General features: G+C 40.3%; 1 protein-coding gene across 1 annotated transcript in view; it reads right to left on the bottom strand.

The window, feature by feature from the left end:
• Positions 1-1,466: 1,466 nt before the first annotated feature.
• P2RX1 (purinergic receptor P2X 1) overlaps positions 1,467-19,414 on the bottom strand; it is a 128,124-nt gene continuing 110,176 nt past the window's right edge. The window contains exons 8-13 of the mRNA XM_040424853.1: positions 12,787-12,914; positions 12,585-12,675; positions 8,610-8,675; positions 4,357-4,449; positions 3,428-3,558; positions 1,467-1,630 (exon numbers count right to left, since the gene is read on the bottom strand). Coding sequence (XP_040280787.1) covers positions 3,463-3,558; positions 4,357-4,449; positions 8,610-8,675; positions 12,585-12,675; positions 12,787-12,914 — 474 coding nt within the window. The 3' untranslated portion in view covers positions 1,467-1,630; positions 3,428-3,462. The remainder of the gene's footprint in view (positions 1,631-3,427; positions 3,559-4,356; positions 4,450-8,609; positions 8,676-12,584; positions 12,676-12,786; positions 12,915-19,414) is intronic.

Below are 19,414 nucleotides of genomic sequence, written 5' to 3'. Positions count from 1 at the left end.
GTATATAATTGCACGTGTGTTAATTCATAGTTTTGATGCCTTCATAGTCATGAAAATAAAGAAAACTCTTTGAATGAGAAGGTGTGTCCAAACTTTTGGTCTGTACTGTACCTCTAGCATTAATATGAAAACAAATATAATTTATGGTAAAACTCTGTAACCTTGGATACATGTTAACATGGCATCAGGCCTAACCAGTTCTAAACAATTGCTCTTAAAGGGAACCTGTCAGGAAATTCATACTGCCTGAACCACGGACAGCATGGAATCCTGATGGGCTCCCTTTGAAACACCATGATTTAAAAACAAGTTAGGAATGGGGAGAAGAGTTATCTGGGCAGTGTCCCACTTGCTCCGCTCTACCTGGCTTGGCTTGCTCAGTCTCCCCCTATCTGTGTATACGGAGAGACCTGTCGATCAAGCTGCGCCAGGTAGGAAAAAGCTGGAGGGAAACAACAGCTATGACTCTTCTCCCAATTCCCCACTCCCCACTCTATAAAAAGGGAGTCTGTTAAGATGTCATGCTGCCCAAGGTTCAGGCATCATATATTTCCAGGTTCCCTTTAAAAATCACACATATGATACAGTGTGATAAACGGTGTAGTATGTAGTTCAACTAAGAGAAAGATATGACAAAAGTCTAATGTTTTAAGGGGGTAAGTTGTGAAGATATAAACTTTTGGAGATGCAGCACCCTCCCTTTCCTGCAAGTGAGAATTTTAGCTGTTTAATGAGACTGTTAGATTATATTCAGATGCATCAGATTTATTGCTTTCCACCAAACCATTAATAGACCTGATTTTCCGTCATTGAAATTTATGCAACAAAATTCCAGTTGTGAATGTACCCTTATTGTTTTTTTTAATTAGTAGTCAAGAAAGGCAATCATCCAAGCATTTTGGCTCTTTAACGTTTACAGCAGAGTCTTCTTATGCTCCTTACATCATCTATAATAGGTTATTCTCTTCCTCACTTAAACATATTCCCTGATACAGTGTCTCTACTTATATCTTTCCCTCATAATGTCTAGTCCCCCTTAAATCTGAATGCTCTAATCTATGGACCATTATAGCCACAAAGTGAGAAGTTCTCTACATTACATGTGACCTGTGACTGTGCATTACCCATTATGAAGTATAAATTATCAAAACGCTGACATGTTTGCTATTAAATTCTGAAATCTATCCACATCACTGCTATACTCATCATCTAGAGGATGGGCCTTTTTATTTTACCACCTGAAAATTTATAGAGAACTTAAATTGTGGCCTAAATTACTGTAAACCTAAAAAAAACCTCAAAGGTTAAAGATTTGTGTGGAACAGCATAGAGAACATGTATATTTGATTGTATTCTAATTGCTGTTTTGAACCATGGTTGTTTTTAGATCTTGAACTGAATTGTTATAATAGTCTCAATTGCTTTGGTTTTGGATATTATATCTTATCACAGAGTATTATACAGTATAATATGGGCAGTAAATATATATTTTTTTTTTAATGAAGGCATTCTAGAGGGCATCTTATGACAAATGTTTATAAAACCATATTGAGGATGCAGCAAGCACTGGTTGTAGGTCCAAATAACAAATCCATGAAGTATTTGGATAATGACTTCCTTTGTTGCATTTCTGTAAAAATACAATATGAGCCATTACTTTGTTTTACATTTTTTTATCACTTCAAGTGTTCTGTTTTATTTACTTTAAATAATGTAAAGATTCTTTAAAACCTACTTTACATTAAAGCTGACATTACATAAATTGAACCAATGAACTATAGTTTGTGTAAATCGTCTTTTTACATTGGCCTACTTACCTGTGTTTAACTGTTTATATGCCAGATACAAAATATATAGCACCCATAGCTGCACTGATCCAAACCTGCAGTACTAGAGGAATCTTCTAGTAGAACCACAAGACGTCTAGGTGCTAAACAATCATTGATTCTACTTATATAATATCAGCTATTGATTAAAGTGGAAGCTAATAAATCAATCAAATTTATTGTATAACATTATTGATGAAAATTAAAGCCAAGTTAAAGGGGTTCTATGGCTATTTCACCTTAAGGGCTCTTTCACACTTGCGTTATTGTCTTCCGGCATAGAGTTCCGTCGTCGGGACTCTATGCCGGAAGAATACTGATCAGGATTATCCTAATGCATTCTGAATGGAGAGTAATCCGTTCAGGATGCATCAGGATGTCTCCAGTTCCGGTACGGAACGTTTTTTGGCCGGAGAAAATACCGCAGCATGCTGCGCTTTTTGCTCCGGCCAAAAATCCTGAAGACTTGCCGCAAGGCCGGATCCGGGATCAATGCCCATTGAAAGGCATTGATCCGGATCCGGCCTTAAGCTAAACGTCGTTTCGGCGCATTGCCGGACCCGACGTTTAGCTTTTTCTGAATAGTTACCATGGCTGCCGGGACGCTAAAGTCCTGACAGCCATGGTAAAGTGTAGTGGGGAGCGGGGAGCAGCATACTTACCGTCCGTGCGGCTCCCCGGGCGCTCCAGAGTGACGTCAGGGCGCCCCAAGCGCATGGATCACGTGATCACATGGATCACGTCATCCATGCGCATGGGGCGCTCTGACGTCATTCTGGAGCGCCCGGGGAGCCGCACGGACTGTAAGTATACCGCTCCCCCGCTCCCCGCTCCTACTATGGCAACCAGGACTTTAATAGCGTCCTGGCTGCCATAGTAACACTGAACGCATTTGGAAGACGGTTCCGTCTTCAAATGCTTTCAGTACACTTGCGTTGTTACGGATCCGGCAGGCACCTCCGGCAACGGAAGTGCATGCCGGATCCCAACAACGCAAGTGTGAAAGAGGCCTAATGTGTCGTTGTTACTAATTTGTGGATGGAAGATCTTTTACATAGTACTTATCCCTGGCTCCACTGATGACACTGTCCACACTGCGCTTACAAAGGCTCCGGGCTCTGCCGGCCAGGTCCTGACCAGATGTAGCTGCTTTTTTTCCTGTTCAGTTGCATTGTAAGTGGAACACTAAACGAAGCACCACATACGGTCAGGACCTTGGCGGAAGACCCACAGCTTGTTCGGTCAATGTATAGATGGCAGCATCAGCAGAGCCAGGGATGGGTACTGTAAGTGCTATGTAAAAGATCTTCCTTCCATAGTAACACAGTAACAACTACACATTATGAGAAATGACCAGAGAACCCCTGTAAAGGTAAAAATTAAACATAATATTTTCAAAGTAGCATTCATACATTGCAATACACAATTTACAATTTTGTCTGGAAATCATACAAATCCCGTTATACAATATCTTCTTTTTTCATTGTGCAAAATCTAGATTTTAGTTTAAAAAAAAAAAGCATAATAAAAATAAGGAAGTAATATTTGATTAAGCAGCTTATAAATGTTATTCTATTCACAGTATACTTGCTGATACATACCTTCTGCTTTTTTAGAAATGTTATACTTCTTTCTATTAACTGGGCACTGCTGTTTCTGGAACCTCAGAGGCCTCTGAATTCTCATGTAAATTATTAGCATAAGGTGAGCTGTCTTCTTTGCTTACTGTTTTCTGAAATAAGCAGAGACAAAGCGAACAGACTGTATTTTTGCACTGTTAAAAAAGGAATCAATAGGTCTAAATGATCTACCTCTAGTTCTAAACATGTTTTCATAAATGAATAGTATAGGTGAATATAAGAAATGTTGTAATATATCTTATTAAAGAATTATGCTGCCTCCTGTGATTCTCATGCTTCTTTCCTCCACCTCCTTCCCTTCATTTATATCTTGTGGCACCCATCTTTGTCTCTAGCCTCACACACGAAGGTCTATGGAGAGTGGAGGAGAGATGAGGGGGCTGCTGCCAGCTAATAAGTGATTTATGACCTCACTATGAACAGTGGTAGATCTTTAAAAAACTAGGTATAGTAGAGTCAAAAGTGCTAAGTGTAGCAGAGCTAATAAATGGCATTTTGTATGTCTCTCAACCAGCAGCCTCCTCCTCCCCCTCCTCTATCTATAGACGTCAACTTTAAAAGCAGAATAGAGCATATCAGACCGATAAAAGTTATTTTCTTTTATAAGATATATTACAACGTTTCTTATATTCACATACATTATTCATGTTTTAGAATTGGAGGAATGCTCTAACCATGAGAGTACTTATCATGTTCTCAGCTTTGGAGCACAAGGCAGGAACTTTTTAACACATTGGGGCCTCTGGTCAAACATTTCATAAGTGTTCCCAGATGACAAGAGAATTACAGAGTGATGATTTTGTGTGACTTATATACTGTAAATGTAAGATAGTATGGGACAGAACTCACTCTCCAGCTGTGGAAATGCGTACATTTAGTGGAAGAGATACCTTTGTAGTTTTAGTATACTTGAATTTTTTCTCCTTGTAGTAATTTCTTTTTGGAAGTACATGTAGTAACATTAAGTCACAAACAACCGTGGCCTGAAAAACAAAGTCACAGAGATTAAAATAAAAGTCTGAATTATACATAATAAAACAGCAGCATAGGGATCTACTGCATCTTTACCAACTTTTTCTATGGTAGTGTAAACCCTTTAACTCATGAGTGTCACATTGTGGCACTATACACTGTATAGAAGGGAATAAAGTTTTGTTCTGGACATTGTTTACGTGTTAAAACTTTTGATATTTATATTCTTTATTTATATTCTTAATTTACATTTGGATTTGCATAGTGAATACTATACCATGTAGCAGGCAGCTACTGACCATGTAAAAGATTCAAGACTCTGTAGCACAGTGAATAAAACTTTTTTTACATCGTAAATATTTTTAGGGTACTCTGTTAGAAGCTAAGAACCTCTGTTGCCTCTTTTACCACTTTTTTTTTTATTCATTGAGGTCCAGCAGCAACACATCTGTTACTGGATATTGAGACAGCAATATAAACCAAATACACTGCTCAAAAAAATAAAGGGAACACAAAAATAACACATCCTAGATCTGAATTAATTAAATATTCTTCTGAAATACTTTATTCTTTACATAGTTGAATGTGCTGACAACAAAATCACAAAAAAAAAAAAAAATGGAAATCAAATTTTTCAACCCATGGAGGTCTGGATTTGGAGTCACACTCAAAATTAAAGTGGAAAAACACAATACAGGCTGATCCAACTTTGATGTAATGTCCTTAAAACAAGTCAAAATGAGGGTCAGTAGTGTGTGTGGCCTCCACGTGCCTGTATGACCTCCCTACAACGCCTGTGCATGCTCCTGATGAGGTGGCGGACGGTCTCCTGAGGGATCTCCTCCCAGACCTGGACTAAAGCATCTGCCAACTCCTGGACAGTCTGTGGTGCAACGTGACGTTGGTGGATAGAGCGAGACATGATGTCCCAGATGTGCTCAATTGGATTCAGGTCTGGGGAACGGGCGGGCCAGTCCATAGCATCAATGCCTTCGTCTTGCAGGAACTGCTGACACACTCCAGCCACATGAGGTCTAGCATTGTCTTGCATTAGGAGGAACCCAGGGCCAACCGCACCAGCATATGGTCTCACAAGGGGTCTGAGGATCTCATCTCGGTACCTAATGGCAGTCAGGCTACCTCTGGCGAGCACATGGAGGGCTGTGCGGCCATCCAAAGAAATGCCACCCCACACCATTACTGACCCAATGCCAAAACGGTCATGCTGGAGGATGTTGCAGGCAGCAGAACGTTCTCCACGGCTTCTCAAGACTCTGTCACGTCTGTCACATGTGCTCAGTGGGAACCTGCTTTCATCTGTGAAGAGCACAGGGCGCCAGTGGCGAATTTGCCAATCTTGGTGTTCTCTGGCAAATGCCAAACGTCCTGCACGGTGTTGGGCTGTAAGCACAACCCCCACCTGTGGACGTCGGGCCCTCATATCACCCTCATGGAGTCTGTTTCTGACCATTTGAGCAGACACATGCACATTTGTGGCCTGCTGGAGGTCATTTTGCAGGGCTCTGGCAATGCTCCTCCTGTTCCTCCTTGCACAAAGGCGGAGGTAGCGGTCCTGCTGCTGGGTTGCCCTCCTACGGCCTCCTCCACGTCTCCTGATGTACTGGCCTGTCTCCTGGTAGCACCTCCATGCTCTGGACACTACGCTGACAGACACAGCAAACCTTCTTGCCACAGCTCGCATTGATGTGCCATCCTGGATACGCTGCACTACCTGAGCCACTTGTGTGGGTTGTAGACTTCGTCTCATGCTACCAGTAGAGTGAAAGCACCGCCAGCATTCAAAAGTGACCAAAACATTAGCCAGGAAGCATAGGAACTGAGAAGTGGTCTGTGATCACCACTTGCAGAACCACTTTTTTATTGGGGTGTCTTGCTAATTGCCTATAATTTCCACCTGTTGTCTATCCCATTTGCACAACAGCATGTGAAATTGATTGTCACTCAGTGTTGCTTCCTAAGTGGACAGTTTGATTTCACAGAAGTGTGATTGACTTGGAGTTACATTGTGTTGTTTAAGTGTTCCCTTTATTTTTTTGAGCAGTGTATATAGGGTCAGATTGGAAGTAAGAATCAGACCTCGCTAACAAAATAACCCACTCAAGTACATAGTGAATGTATGCTCTTGCTTTGTACAAGCATATATACACAGACATTTACTAATATACATGCATATATATGAGCAGACCTTCATACACAGTACATAGGCATATTAATATCAAATTTACTGCATATGTGCAAATATATACTGTACATACACATATTCATTAAGTACACGTAGGAATACATGTATTCAAAAGAATAGCAGAAAGTCCCCCTGGCTCATGGTCTCATTACTCACACTTCTAGACTGCTGTAGACACCGTCGTTGCTGCCCACTTACACTACTTTAGCCAAATAGTTTACAGTATTTGGCTATTTTACTTTAACTCCACTCTATTAGCTAGGTAGAGAAAGTGTTTTTTCTTTTTACTGTTCACAGTATTTTTACTTCCTACCTTCCCGTAGTTATAACTTTTTTATTTTTCCGTTCACATAGCTGTATGAGGGCTTGTTTTTTGCAGGACAAGTTGTCTTGTACTTTCTAATGGAACCATTTAATATTGCATACAATGTAGTGGGAGTTCCAAATGGGGTGGAATTGAAAAAAATGCAATTCTGCCACAGCTTTATGTTTTATCTTGTTTTTTTACATTGTTCCCTATGTGGTAAAACTGGCCTGTTACCGTTATTCTCTGGGTCAGTACGATTACATTTATATAGTTTTTTTGTGTTTTAATACTGAATTTATTTTTTTTCTTTTCATGCCATATTCTGATCCCCATAACTTTAATATAGTTATGGAGCTGGGCTCATTTTTTGCAAGACGATCTATATGTTTTTAATAATACCATTTTGGAGTGTGTTTGACTTTTTGATCACTTTTTAGTCAATGAAACAGCAGGCACTTAGCGGCTATGGGGCTCACTTAGGGTACTTTCACAGTAGCGTTTTTCTTTTCCGGCGCTGAGTTCCGTCCTAGGGGCTCAAATCCGGAAAAGAACTGATCAGTTTTATCCTAATGCATTCTGAATGGAGAGTAATCCGTTCAGGATGCATCAGGATGCCTTCAGTTCAGTCTTTTTGACTGATCAGGCTTTTCAGAAAACCGTAGCATGTTGTATTTTTACCTCCGGCCAAAAATCCTGAACACTTTGACTGAACGCTTGATCCGGTCTTTTTCCCATTGACCTGCATTAACGCCGGATCCGGCGCCGTGTGTTCAGTCAAACCGGATCCGGCTTTTGCATGTTAAACCCGAAAAATGTGAAAAAAATGTTAAAGTCCATAAATGGCGGATCCGTTTTTTCCAATGCATTTTTTCATTGTGATCAAAATCCTGATCAGGATTCAAATGTAATCTGTTTTCACACGTTTTTCCGGATCCGGCGGGCAGTTCCGGTGTCGGAATTGAACGCCGGATTTAAACAACGCTAGTGTGAAAGTAGCCTTAGACAGCCTTTTCCTCTCAGCTACTGTTATTGTTTTGCTGACATCAAATGAGCAGTTCAAAGTCAAGGAGTCCAAACAGGTTCTTGCACAAGGGCCTTCAGTTCATGGTATCTGCCCTCATGTAAGCTACCGTTATATCACAATTGTGTTTGTGTCAGGTAAGCTCCTCTCACATCACAAGTGAGTTTTATTCAGGTAAAGTACTGTGACTTCACAACTGTGCTTCATTTACATGCGCTGCCGTGACACCATAAGTGGGTTTCTGTTAAGTGAACTGCTGTGACTTCACAAGTGGGTTTTATTCCAGCTGTTGAGACATAACAGGTGTGGTTCCAACAGGTATACTACTGTGACATCACAAGCAAGTAGTACTCAGGCGAGCAGCTGTGCCATTACAACTGTTTCTAAGTGGGTTTCTGAAAGGTAACCCACTAGATTTCCATGCAATGTAATTTTTATTAGTATAGACATGACATAATACATAAATAATGTTTTATTATTGCCTTTTGTTTCTAATTTTATTAATGCCAGAAACGTGTGATGTAGCCATGGTCCTAATATTGCTGAATATGTGTGTATATATAGCTGTTATATACATGATGTAGACACATGGATAAACACTGCTAACATGACACACTGTGAAACAGATTTGTAAACTTACCACACCAAAAATACCAATTCCTGAGCCGATTGTCGTCATTGTTGGAATTATATCAAATTTTCCTCCCTGTAAAATAAATATTGGAGATATTGTTTAGTATGTACACATCCGCAAGTTGTTTTCCTTGCTGTAGATGGCTACCAATTGACTTTTTTTTATGTGTGGACTGCTAAAGCTCACTGGGGGAGGTTTATCAAAACCAGTGTTTTCTATCCCCTGTGTAGTCAAAGGATATGCTTAATTTATGCCTTGTCATGAATTAAGTACATCCTACAGCAGTCCGTGCGCTAGTATGAAATCCTGACCTTGTAGCTGGTGTAGGTTTCAGTCATTGTTTACACGACAAAACTGGAGTAAATGATGATAAAACTACTGGGGCTGATAGCCCTGCCCACACCATGCTCCTTTAAAAAAATAAAAACTCCATCTGCTCAAATTTTAGTGCAAATGGCAGTTAAAAAGTTGCAGACCCCCAAAAGTTGAAGTCCCAAAGTGGGAGAAAAAAAAATGTGAAAAAAAGTATAAAAAATTAATTCCCCCCCCAAAAAAATTAAAAAGTTTCAAGTAAAAAAAAAAAGTAATTTCCCCCAAATAAAGTAAATTTTTTTTGTTAAAAATAGGGAAAAAAAGAAAAGTAGACATATTAGGTATCGCCGTGTCCGTATACACCGGCTCTATAAACATATCACATGACTTAACCCCTCAGATGAACACAAAACACAAAAATAGAAAATGTGCTAAATAAACCATTTTTTGTCACCTTACATCGCTAAAAGTACAACACCAAGCGATCAAAAAGGCATATGACCGACAAAATAGTACCAATCTAACCGTCACCTCATCCCACACAAAATCAGCCCCTACCTAAGACAATCGCCCAAAAAATAAAAAAAATATGGCTCAGAATATGGAGACACTAAAACATTATTTTTTATTTTTTTTTAAATGCTGTTATTGTTGTAAAACTTAAGTAAATAAAAAAAAGTATACATATTAGGTATTGCCGCGTCCGTAATAACCTGCTCTATAAAAATATCACATGACCTAATCCCTCAGGTGAACACCATAAATTTTTTTAAATATAAACGGTGTAACAAAAACTATTTTTTGTCACCTTACATCACAAAAAGTGTAATAGCAAGCGATCAAAAAGTCATATGCACCCTATAATAGTACCAATCAAACAGTCATCTCATCCCGAAAAAAATGAGCCCCTACACAAGACAGTTGCCCAAAAAATAAATAAAACTACGGCTTTCAGAATGTGGAGACACTAAAAAAATCCTTTTTCCTTCAAAAATGCTTTGTTATGTAAAACTGAAACAAACAACCCCAAAAAGTAGTCATATTTCGTATTGTCGTGTCCGTAACAACCTGCTCTATAAAAATACCACATGATCTAACCTGTCAGATAAATAAAAACTGTGTTACCTTGCCTCACAAAAAGTGTAATATAGAGCAACCAAAAATCATATGTACCCTAAAATAGTACCAACAAAACTGCCACCTTACCACGTAGTTTCCAAAATGGCGTCACTTTTTTGGAGTTTCTACTCTAGGGGTGCATCAAGGAGCTTCAAATGGGACATGGTGTCAAAAAAACATCAGAGCCGGTGACATCACCGAATACACTGGTGGGTAGAAGCCTCTACCTAGCAGTGTACCAAAGTAAACAAACAAGCCCTTGCCCTGTGCAATCCAGCTCTGATGCTCATATCACGGGGGCCGGAGGGGTGAAAATGTGGGTATGTCCAGGTGCAGCTCTGAACCTGGACAACCGCTATAATGTGTCACCTCAATATAGCGTGGAACAAAAAACTAAATTTTAGCTTTACATGTTTCTCTCTCAGATATTTTTTTTAATCAAAAGTAGATACAAAAGTAGTGTGGGGTAGATCAGTGACCTTCGGTTTATTGCTGACTGTTTACGGTAATGTATATTCTGTGTGATATGACTGTATGTATGCTTGAATACCTGACTTATAATGGCATGTGTGGGTGTATATTTTTTTCGGGGGAGAGACTATTTCATACTTTTGTTAGATTTTCTTTATTTCGTATTTTACAGTTTAATATATTTACTTATCTTTAATAATTTATACATTTTGCACAAATGGTATTTTATCACTGACCTTGGCACCTTCCGAAAAGAGATGGTGGTGTGGGAGGTTCTTAATAAATCTCTCCCTTTATGTTCCACTACTGGGGCTCAGGGTAGCACATGATCTGTGTGTTCCCTGCTATCCCCATATATAGATACACCATTATCAGTGATCTTTATATGTAGGCAGACAGAGAAAATGTGGCCTACCTCTTCTCTGCCTGCCCCTGAGCCCATCAGCGCAAGGAATTTCTGTGATGTCAATAATACTGCTGCAGAGTAAGCTGTCTGTTGTTCTCTGGTATTACCATAAATTATGGGGCTATTCGTCTTCTGTTTTATAATAGCATCTGCAGTGGCGTATCTGCAATGTAGGCAGATCACGCAACTGCTATGGGGCCTGGGGGGAAGGGGGCCCAGTGCTGAACAATTTCTCTTCCCAACATGAAACCACTGCATTTTCAAGCAGCCGCCACTAGGGGGAGCTCAGTGAAAACATGATTACAGCTTCCATGATAACTTTATAAATTCCTATGTAATGAGCTTCCCCTAGTGGTGGCCGCAGGCAGCTAGCTATCTTTGTAATAGAAGAGAAGCAGGAGATTTATTAATGTATTTTTGTCAGTTGTTTGTTATAAATATATTGAGAAATACGGTGTTCAGAATGGGCGCCATATTATGAGGCACCCCTTCCAATTTTTCCAAAATAAAAGTTGAATAAGGTGGTTGAGACCAAAGGCAATTTTTAAAATTGCAGTTTGTATTTAGCGGGGTTAAAATATGTTTCAAGGACAGCACCAGTATCCCAAATCTTTGGAAGCGTCACGGACGGTCACCAGCAGTAAGACTCTTTCCCGCTGTAAATGGTAGACATAAAAATAAAGATGACTTGGGAAAAGCTTGTGTGAAGCCGAAACTTTGCCTGTCTGCTGTGTTGGTAGAAAATAAATCTTGCACAAAGGAAGACGCTGGTCACGTTTCATCTTTATTTTTATGTCTATCTTCAGGATAGGTCATCAATATCAGATTAGCGGGAGTCTGACCCCCGGCAACCCCGCCGATCAGCTGTTTGAAAAGAAGGCACGCGAAATACGCGAGTGCCGTCTCCCTTCTCTCTTCCTGAACGCCATAGACATAGTAGCAGCAAGCAGGAAGAGAGAAGTCAGATGGCACTGCGTGCATCTTCCCTTCATACAACTAATCGGGGGTGGGGGATGCCGGGTGTCGGATCCCTGCTGATCTGATCATCAATATTAAAAGCACGGAGAACCCCTTCAATTAAAATTTCTTCCATCAGGAGATACGGCCACTGCTGTGATCCAACAGCAGTGGCCGTGCATGCGAGGTATGATCTCTCTTTAGTCTAGTAGCAGGGCGGCAGTATGCATAAGCGTTCAAGCATTGTAGCTCCCGATCCAGGCGCTGCTCTGTAGTGTCTTTGATCTCAGTGGAGGAGTAGCCCTGGAGCCGTTCTATCCTGGAATGCACAGCAAACGCAACTGCTAAGCTCTGTAAAGTTATTCAGGGCTTAGAAAGTTCACTTGCTGTAAGCCATCGGGAGCACGCACATGGAGGCAAGCCGCGCTATGACATCACCACAGTGCTGCTTGTCTGTCAATCAAACAAAAAGTTCCCGCCCACGCAGCAGACAGGAAGTTGGGTGCTCTGGCGCAGCTGAAGAGGTAAAAGAAGGAGATGAGACAACGCCTTTAATGTACACATACTTTCTGAATAGAGCTGCACCTATGTACAGTATAAGTGCCAGATATGATGAGAACTATATTACCGTATATTCATATTGAAAAATGGGTAATCTCTGTGACCTCCAATATAAAATACATGAAAGTGAATCAATATAGTGATATGTACATTACCTCTCCATTCACAAGGATGTCGAAACGAATGCCAAAAACTTTGAATAATGTCCTTTTCCTTATTCCACCCTCCTTGTAGTACCTTGCATGTCTTTAAATGAAAAATATTGTAGACAACATTTTTTATTAAAACAAAAAAATCTGCTCATTCTTTTGTGAACAAGCCCAAAAATTGTTCTTTATATAAAAACAACTGACCTACCTGAAGTTGAAGCCTTTCGAGACTGAGTTTTCATCGTGTAGGGCATGGAAATTATATGTGGGTTTGCAGTGTTTCAACGGCCAATCAAGATCACAGTGCCAGTCTATTACAATACTAATTGTTCCTCCCTGTGGCATAATACATTTTTTACCAGAATTAATAGTTATATGGTTTATAGTATTATTAGTGTATATATATATATATATATATATATATATATACAGTATATATATATATATATATATATATATATATATACACAAATGCAATGAATGGCAGCACCAACCTTTTGATTAGAAAATTGGGTGCAATCTCCAATGGGAAAAGCATCCCAGGATAATAAAAATAAAAGAATAGAGCAGCACTCTGGTATGGTGAAAAAAGAAAACTGTTTATCCACCCAGTAGTGACGCGGCGTTTCGGCTCCAACAGCTTGAGAAAGGCTTCATGTTGGAGCCGAAACGTTGCGTCACTACCGGGTGAATAAATAGTTTTATTTTTTCACTATACCGGAGTGCTGCTCTATTCTTTTATCTTTATATATATATATTTATATACAGTCAGGTCCATAAATATTGGGACATCGACACAATTCTAACATTTTTGGCTCTATACACCAACACAATGGATTTAAAATGAAACGAACAAGATGTGCTTTAACTGCAGACTGTCAGCTTTAATTTGAAGGTATTTACATCCAAATCAGGTGAACGGTGTAGGAATTACAACAGTTTGCATATGTGCCTCCCACTTGTTACGGGACCAAAGGTAATGGGACAGAATAATAATCATAAATCAAACTTTCACTTTTTAATACTTGGTTGCAAATCCTTTGCAGTCAATTACAGCCTGAAGTCTGGAATGCATAGACATCACCAGACGCTGGGTTTCATCCCTGGTCATGCTCTGCCAGGCCTCTACTGGAACTGTCTTCAGTTCCTGCTTGCTCTTGGGGCATTTTCCCTTCAGTTTTGTTTTCAGCAAGTGAAATGCATGCTCAATCTGATTCAGGTCAGGGGATTGACTTGGCCATTGCATAACATTCCACTTATTTCCCTTAAAAAACTCTTTGGTTGTTTTTGCAGTATGCTTTGGGTCATTGTCCATCTGCACTGTGAAGCACTGTCCAATGAGTTCTGAAGCATTTGGCTGAATATGAGCAGATAATATTGCCTGAAACACTTCAGAATTAATCCTGCTGCTTATGTCAGCAGTCACATCATCAATAAATACAAGAGAACCAGTTCCATTGGCAGCCATACATACCCACGCCATGACACTACCACCCCCATGCTTCACTGATGAGGTGGTATGCTTAGGATCATGAGCAGTTCCTTTCCTTCTCCATACTCTTCTCTTCCCATTACTCTGGTACAAGTTGATCTTGGTCTCATCTGTCTATAGAATGTTGTTTCAGCACTCTGAAGGCTTTTTAGATGCTGTTTGTCAAACTCTAATCTGGCCTTCCCGTTTTTGAGGCTCACCAATGGTTTACATCTTGTGGTGAACCCTCTGTATTCACTCTGGTGAAGTCTTCTCTTGATTGTTGACTTTGACACACATACACCTACCTCCTGGAGAGTGTTCTTGATCTGGCCAACTGTTGTGAAGGGTGTTTTCTTCACCAGGGAAATAATTCTTTGGTCATCCACCACAGTTGTTTTCCGTGGTCTTCCGGGTCTTTTGGTGTTGCTGAGCTCACCGGTGCGTTCCTTATTTTTGAGAATGTTCCAAACAGTTGTTTTTCCCATGCCTAATGTTTTTGCTATCTCTCTGATGGGTTTGTTTTGTTTTTTCAGCCTAATGATGACTTGCTTCACTGATAGTGACAGCTCTTTGGATCTCATCTTGAGAGTTGACAGCAACAGATTCCAAATGCAAATAGCACACTTGAAATGAACTCTGGGCCTTTTATCTGCTAATTGTAATTGGGATAATGAGGAAATAACACACACCTGGCCATGGAACAGCTGAGAAGCCAATTGTCCCATTACTTTTGGTCCCTTAACAAGCGGGAGGCACATATGTAAACTGTTTTAATTCCTACACCGTTTACCTGATTTGGATGTAAATACCCTCAAATTAAAGCCGACCTTATGCAGTTAAATCACATCTTGTTTGTTTCATTTCAAATCCATTGTGGTGGTGTATAAAGCAAAAAATGTTAGAATTGTGTCGATGTCCCAATATTTATGGACCTGACTGTATATACACTACTCACAAAAAGTTAGAGATATTTGACTTGTGGTTGAAATTTCAGGATGAACCTAAAATGCACTCTAACCAACAATCTTAACGGCATAAATTCACAACAGGTGTTTGATCCATGAATCTCACAATAAATTTAATGGTTCAATTAGAATTGGTATTTAAACAGTCTACCTCATCATGCTGTTTACATTTTGACATCATGAGACCAAGACGACACCTAACAATTGATCAACAGTACCTCGCCATTGCAAGGCTTTAAGCAGGATGTTTTCAGATGGAACTGGCCACTGAGCTTAGATTGTCACAGAGTGTCATCGACAGGTTGCAATAGGCAGATTGGAAGAGTCACAGAAAGGCATAGAAGTGGACGTCTTTTGGCCACATCCCACACTGATGACCGCTTCATTGTGAACAATACCCTGTGGAACCGGATGATGAATGCCACACAACTCCAGACACATTTAAGGGAAGTGAAAGAGGCACACAAAGTGTCACATCAGACCATTCAAAACCGTTTACATCACCATGGTCTGCATGCTAGACTACCTGCAAGTGTACCTGACCACACTACAAGGCACAGGCATCATCGTGTTGCATTAGCCAGGGAGCATCTACGCTGGATGAGGGACCAGTGGGCATCAGTGCTGTTCACTGCTAAAAGTCGATTCACGCTAAACAGAAATGATGGCCACCAACGATGTTGTAGAGTGTTATGGTAGTGATGGTGTTACAGTGTGGGCAGGTGTGTCTAGTCAATACAGAACTGCCCTACACTTTGTGAATGGTACAGCGACCAGCCCATACTACTTGAATAACATCATCAATCTAGTCATTGTGCCTCTGCATGAACAACCCAGGCCTAATTTCATCTTCATGGACGACAATGCACCAACTCATCACAGTCACATCATTAGGGAATGGCTGCTGGAGACTGGGGTACGTCAAATGGAGTGGCCTGCACTTTCTCCAGACCTGAATCCCATTGAAAAGCTATGGGATCAGCTGAGTCACCGTGTAAAGGCTTTCTACCTCTGTACCCCAGAACCTCAATGACCTGAGGGCCGCCCTTCAAGAAGAGTGGGATGCCATGCCTCAGCAGACAATAAGTCGACTTGTGAACAGCATGAGACATAGTTGTCAAGCTGTAATTGATGCTCAAGGCCACATGACAAGTTATTGAGACATTGACATTTTTGTGGAGGTATACCCACAGCTGTTGTTGGCTTTTGTATTAATAAATTGTTTGAGATGAGGAAATCACCAATGCATGCTTCTACTTAAATGCCCTACTTTCATGATATATTACTGTAGCGTGAACTTTTTTACGTTTTCCATAAATTTCACCCGAACGCCACCCAAGTAGTGTGTATATATATATATATATATATATTCATTATCAGAAAATATTTTAATTAAATTGCATTATTTTTATGACTTTTTGTGTGATTATCAGTAGAAAAATCCTGAAATATTTCAGTTCTCAATTCTAGCCATTGGAGCACGCACAATAAGCTGCCATTTACTGTTTTCTTCAGCTTATTTGTGGCTTTGCTGTGTAGACTAGGACAGATTCAGCAGAGTAATTTAATTATCATTTAATTGTGGGAGATTTATTCAGTTCTTTAAAACTGATTGCATATTCTTAGTATCATCTTACTTTTACTGCTTTAGTGGGCAGTGTAAAAACTGCAACGTTTCAAGATTATTTTGATGTGGGTAGTCACATAAAAGTTAATAGAGTTAATCCAAAATCTTATTTTTTCAATGATGCCTATCCACGATTGGGAAGCATTTTGGCATATGTTGAAATTATATAATATATATTATCAGTATTATTGTGTCACTAGTGGGATTTAGAAAGTTAGTATTTGGGCATTTGTTTTGGGATGACTCTTTTTTTTTGCATTACATAGTTGATTTATATGTGGTGGGGTAGGATGTACTTACTAGTGGTTGGATCTTAATATTTTACACTATTATTGTCATAAAAAAAATAATAATAATCAGTGAGTATGTCATGCACTAAATGGACAGCTTTTGTGATCACTACAGAGTAAATGAATGACCAGGCAGAACTTCCACCATCAACAACTGATGTCCGGGCGTTACAACCCAAATGGGTTGTCATGGGATGTACAACCCTTTTAAAAGTGTTGTGCCACTAATAACAATTATGTCCTATACACAAGATAGAGGATAAGTGTTTGATCAGTGGGTATCCAACCGCCATTTTGAAATAAATGCCTTCTTAAACAGCCTTTTGTTATCTAGTCATAGAAGCTGCTCCTGTATTTGAATTTGTAAATATAGATATTAAGTAAGGCTCAATTCACTCTGTTGTCAGAGGCTCCATTGGCAGTCTTGACAGAAAGAATAACTCTTCCCTCGACAGCCAATATTAAAATCTGGGTCCACATTTCATTGCAGAAAGGGAATTTGGTAACCACCCAAACATAGAAACATAGAATGTGTCGGCAGATAAGAATCATTTGGCCCATCTAGTCTGCCCAATATACTGAATACTATGAATAGCCCCTGGCCCTATCTTATATGAAGGATGGCCTTATGCCTATCCCTTGCATGCTTAAACTCCTTCACTGTATTTGCAGCTACCACTTCTGCAGGAAGGCTATTCCATGCATCCACTACTCTCTCAGTAAAGTAATGCTTCCTGATATTACTTTTAAACTTTGCCCCTCTAATTTAAAACAATGTCCTCTTGTAGCAGTTTCCCCTTGTATCAATATAAGAACTCCAGCCCCTTAGGGGTTGTCTACTAACTGACATCCCTGCCCCACCCCTCAGATTCCATGTATTCTAAAACACCTTTTGAATGTCTATGCAAAGCATCAGATGTTATCCACAAGCCCTATCTTACCTCTATGGGATGTTGATCTTGCCAATTGACTCTCCAGTTCTTTGCTATTTGCTTAATTTGGAGAGGGACTTGGGTGTTTTATTCAAAGCTGAACAGAGGGATTGTCTATACACATAACACACAAATCCTTAATCGCTAGCAGGATACAAGAGGCTGGTTTTAAAATTATTTTTAAAGTGGTACAGGGTGCCCTGGCCTGAAACCTCATACCCCCTGCACTTCTCTCTGTTAGGAGTTGTGGATGTTGCTGCATAGCCCATAAGCAGCACGCAATATAAAACCATTGCCTCTGAACTGCCATTGAACAGTGGAATGAGGCCCTGGTGGCTACTTTCTGGGAGGTGCTGCTAGGGTGCATAAAGAATGAGTTGGCAGGTCAATATGTACTGTACCATCTACCATGGATGACTTGATTACCCTGACCACCCAGATTGACCTCCACTTTAGAGAGTGCCTCAAGGAATCAGCACGTAAGCAGAGAGTTCTCAGACTGGCACCTTCTTTCAAAGGTCCATACTCCCATCTTCTTCAACCCCTGGAGCTGGACAAAGTCCAATTGTCTGAGGGGAAGCGCCAACATAGAAACAGTGACTTGTGCATGTAATGCGGAGCCAAAGGTCACTATATGAGAACCCGTCTCCTCAAGGCAGGAAACTGGAGAGATGAGACTAGACAGTCAAGCTCTCTCCAACGTTGATACTTCATGGCCTTTCTCACCCAATATGATGCTCTGGCACAGATCCACCTCTCATTCTCCTCTCCTTCCCTGCGGGCCCTAAGTTGCCTAACCTGACCTCTGTTTGATCTCCATACTGACACTGAGCTGCCTGCCCCAACCTCAGTCTGTTTATCGGATTGCACGTACTCTGCCTGCCCTGACTTGGGCCCGTCCCTGACTACAGTTTTGTCTGACCCCTAGGTGCTCTACACCAGTGTCCCATGACCCCTCGGGTCAGCTGTCAACCAAACAGAGACTACTCCAAGAGGTAGCTGGGGATACCCTGCAGTGAACTATAGATCCCTGTGTAGGGGTTAAAGAGTGTATACCGGGGACTGCCAGGATAATGCCTTTAGGAGTAGCCCCAATTCAAATCAGTTCACACCCACTGCATAACAGCACCCACGACAAGTGCTTAACTCACTTCCTTTCTGGGATTCACATCCCCACCCATCCCTTGGTTAAACTTGATGGACCTATGTCTTTTTTCAACCATATTAACTATTTAAACTATGTAACTCCTGATACCCTTGTATGTGTTTTCAAAATTCGGATCTATTTTTCTCTCATATTTTCTCTCTCCTTCCTTCTTCGCCCAGAAGGTAGCCATATCTGTTCTCCTTCTCTCTAATTTTTTTAAGGAAATTGCCCAATAATTTATATTAATAAGACCAGCTCCATCTTTAATATTGATTGGACCCTGGGCAAGAATTTACTTGGGCCTTCCCACACCCTAGCTTACAATCACGCTCTCCACCACAACACACATACAAAACAAAAATCCACACACCTCGTAGAGTAGTAAACTTTAATAATTTTGA

Source organism: Bufo bufo, chromosome 3 (assembly GCF_905171765.1).
Source record: "Bufo bufo chromosome 3, aBufBuf1.1, whole genome shotgun sequence".
NCBI classification, from domain to species: domain Eukaryota; kingdom Metazoa; phylum Chordata; class Amphibia; order Anura; family Bufonidae; genus Bufo; species Bufo bufo.
Note: the sequence above shows the minus strand (reverse complement) of the source record. Positions and strands in the feature narration are given on the sequence as shown.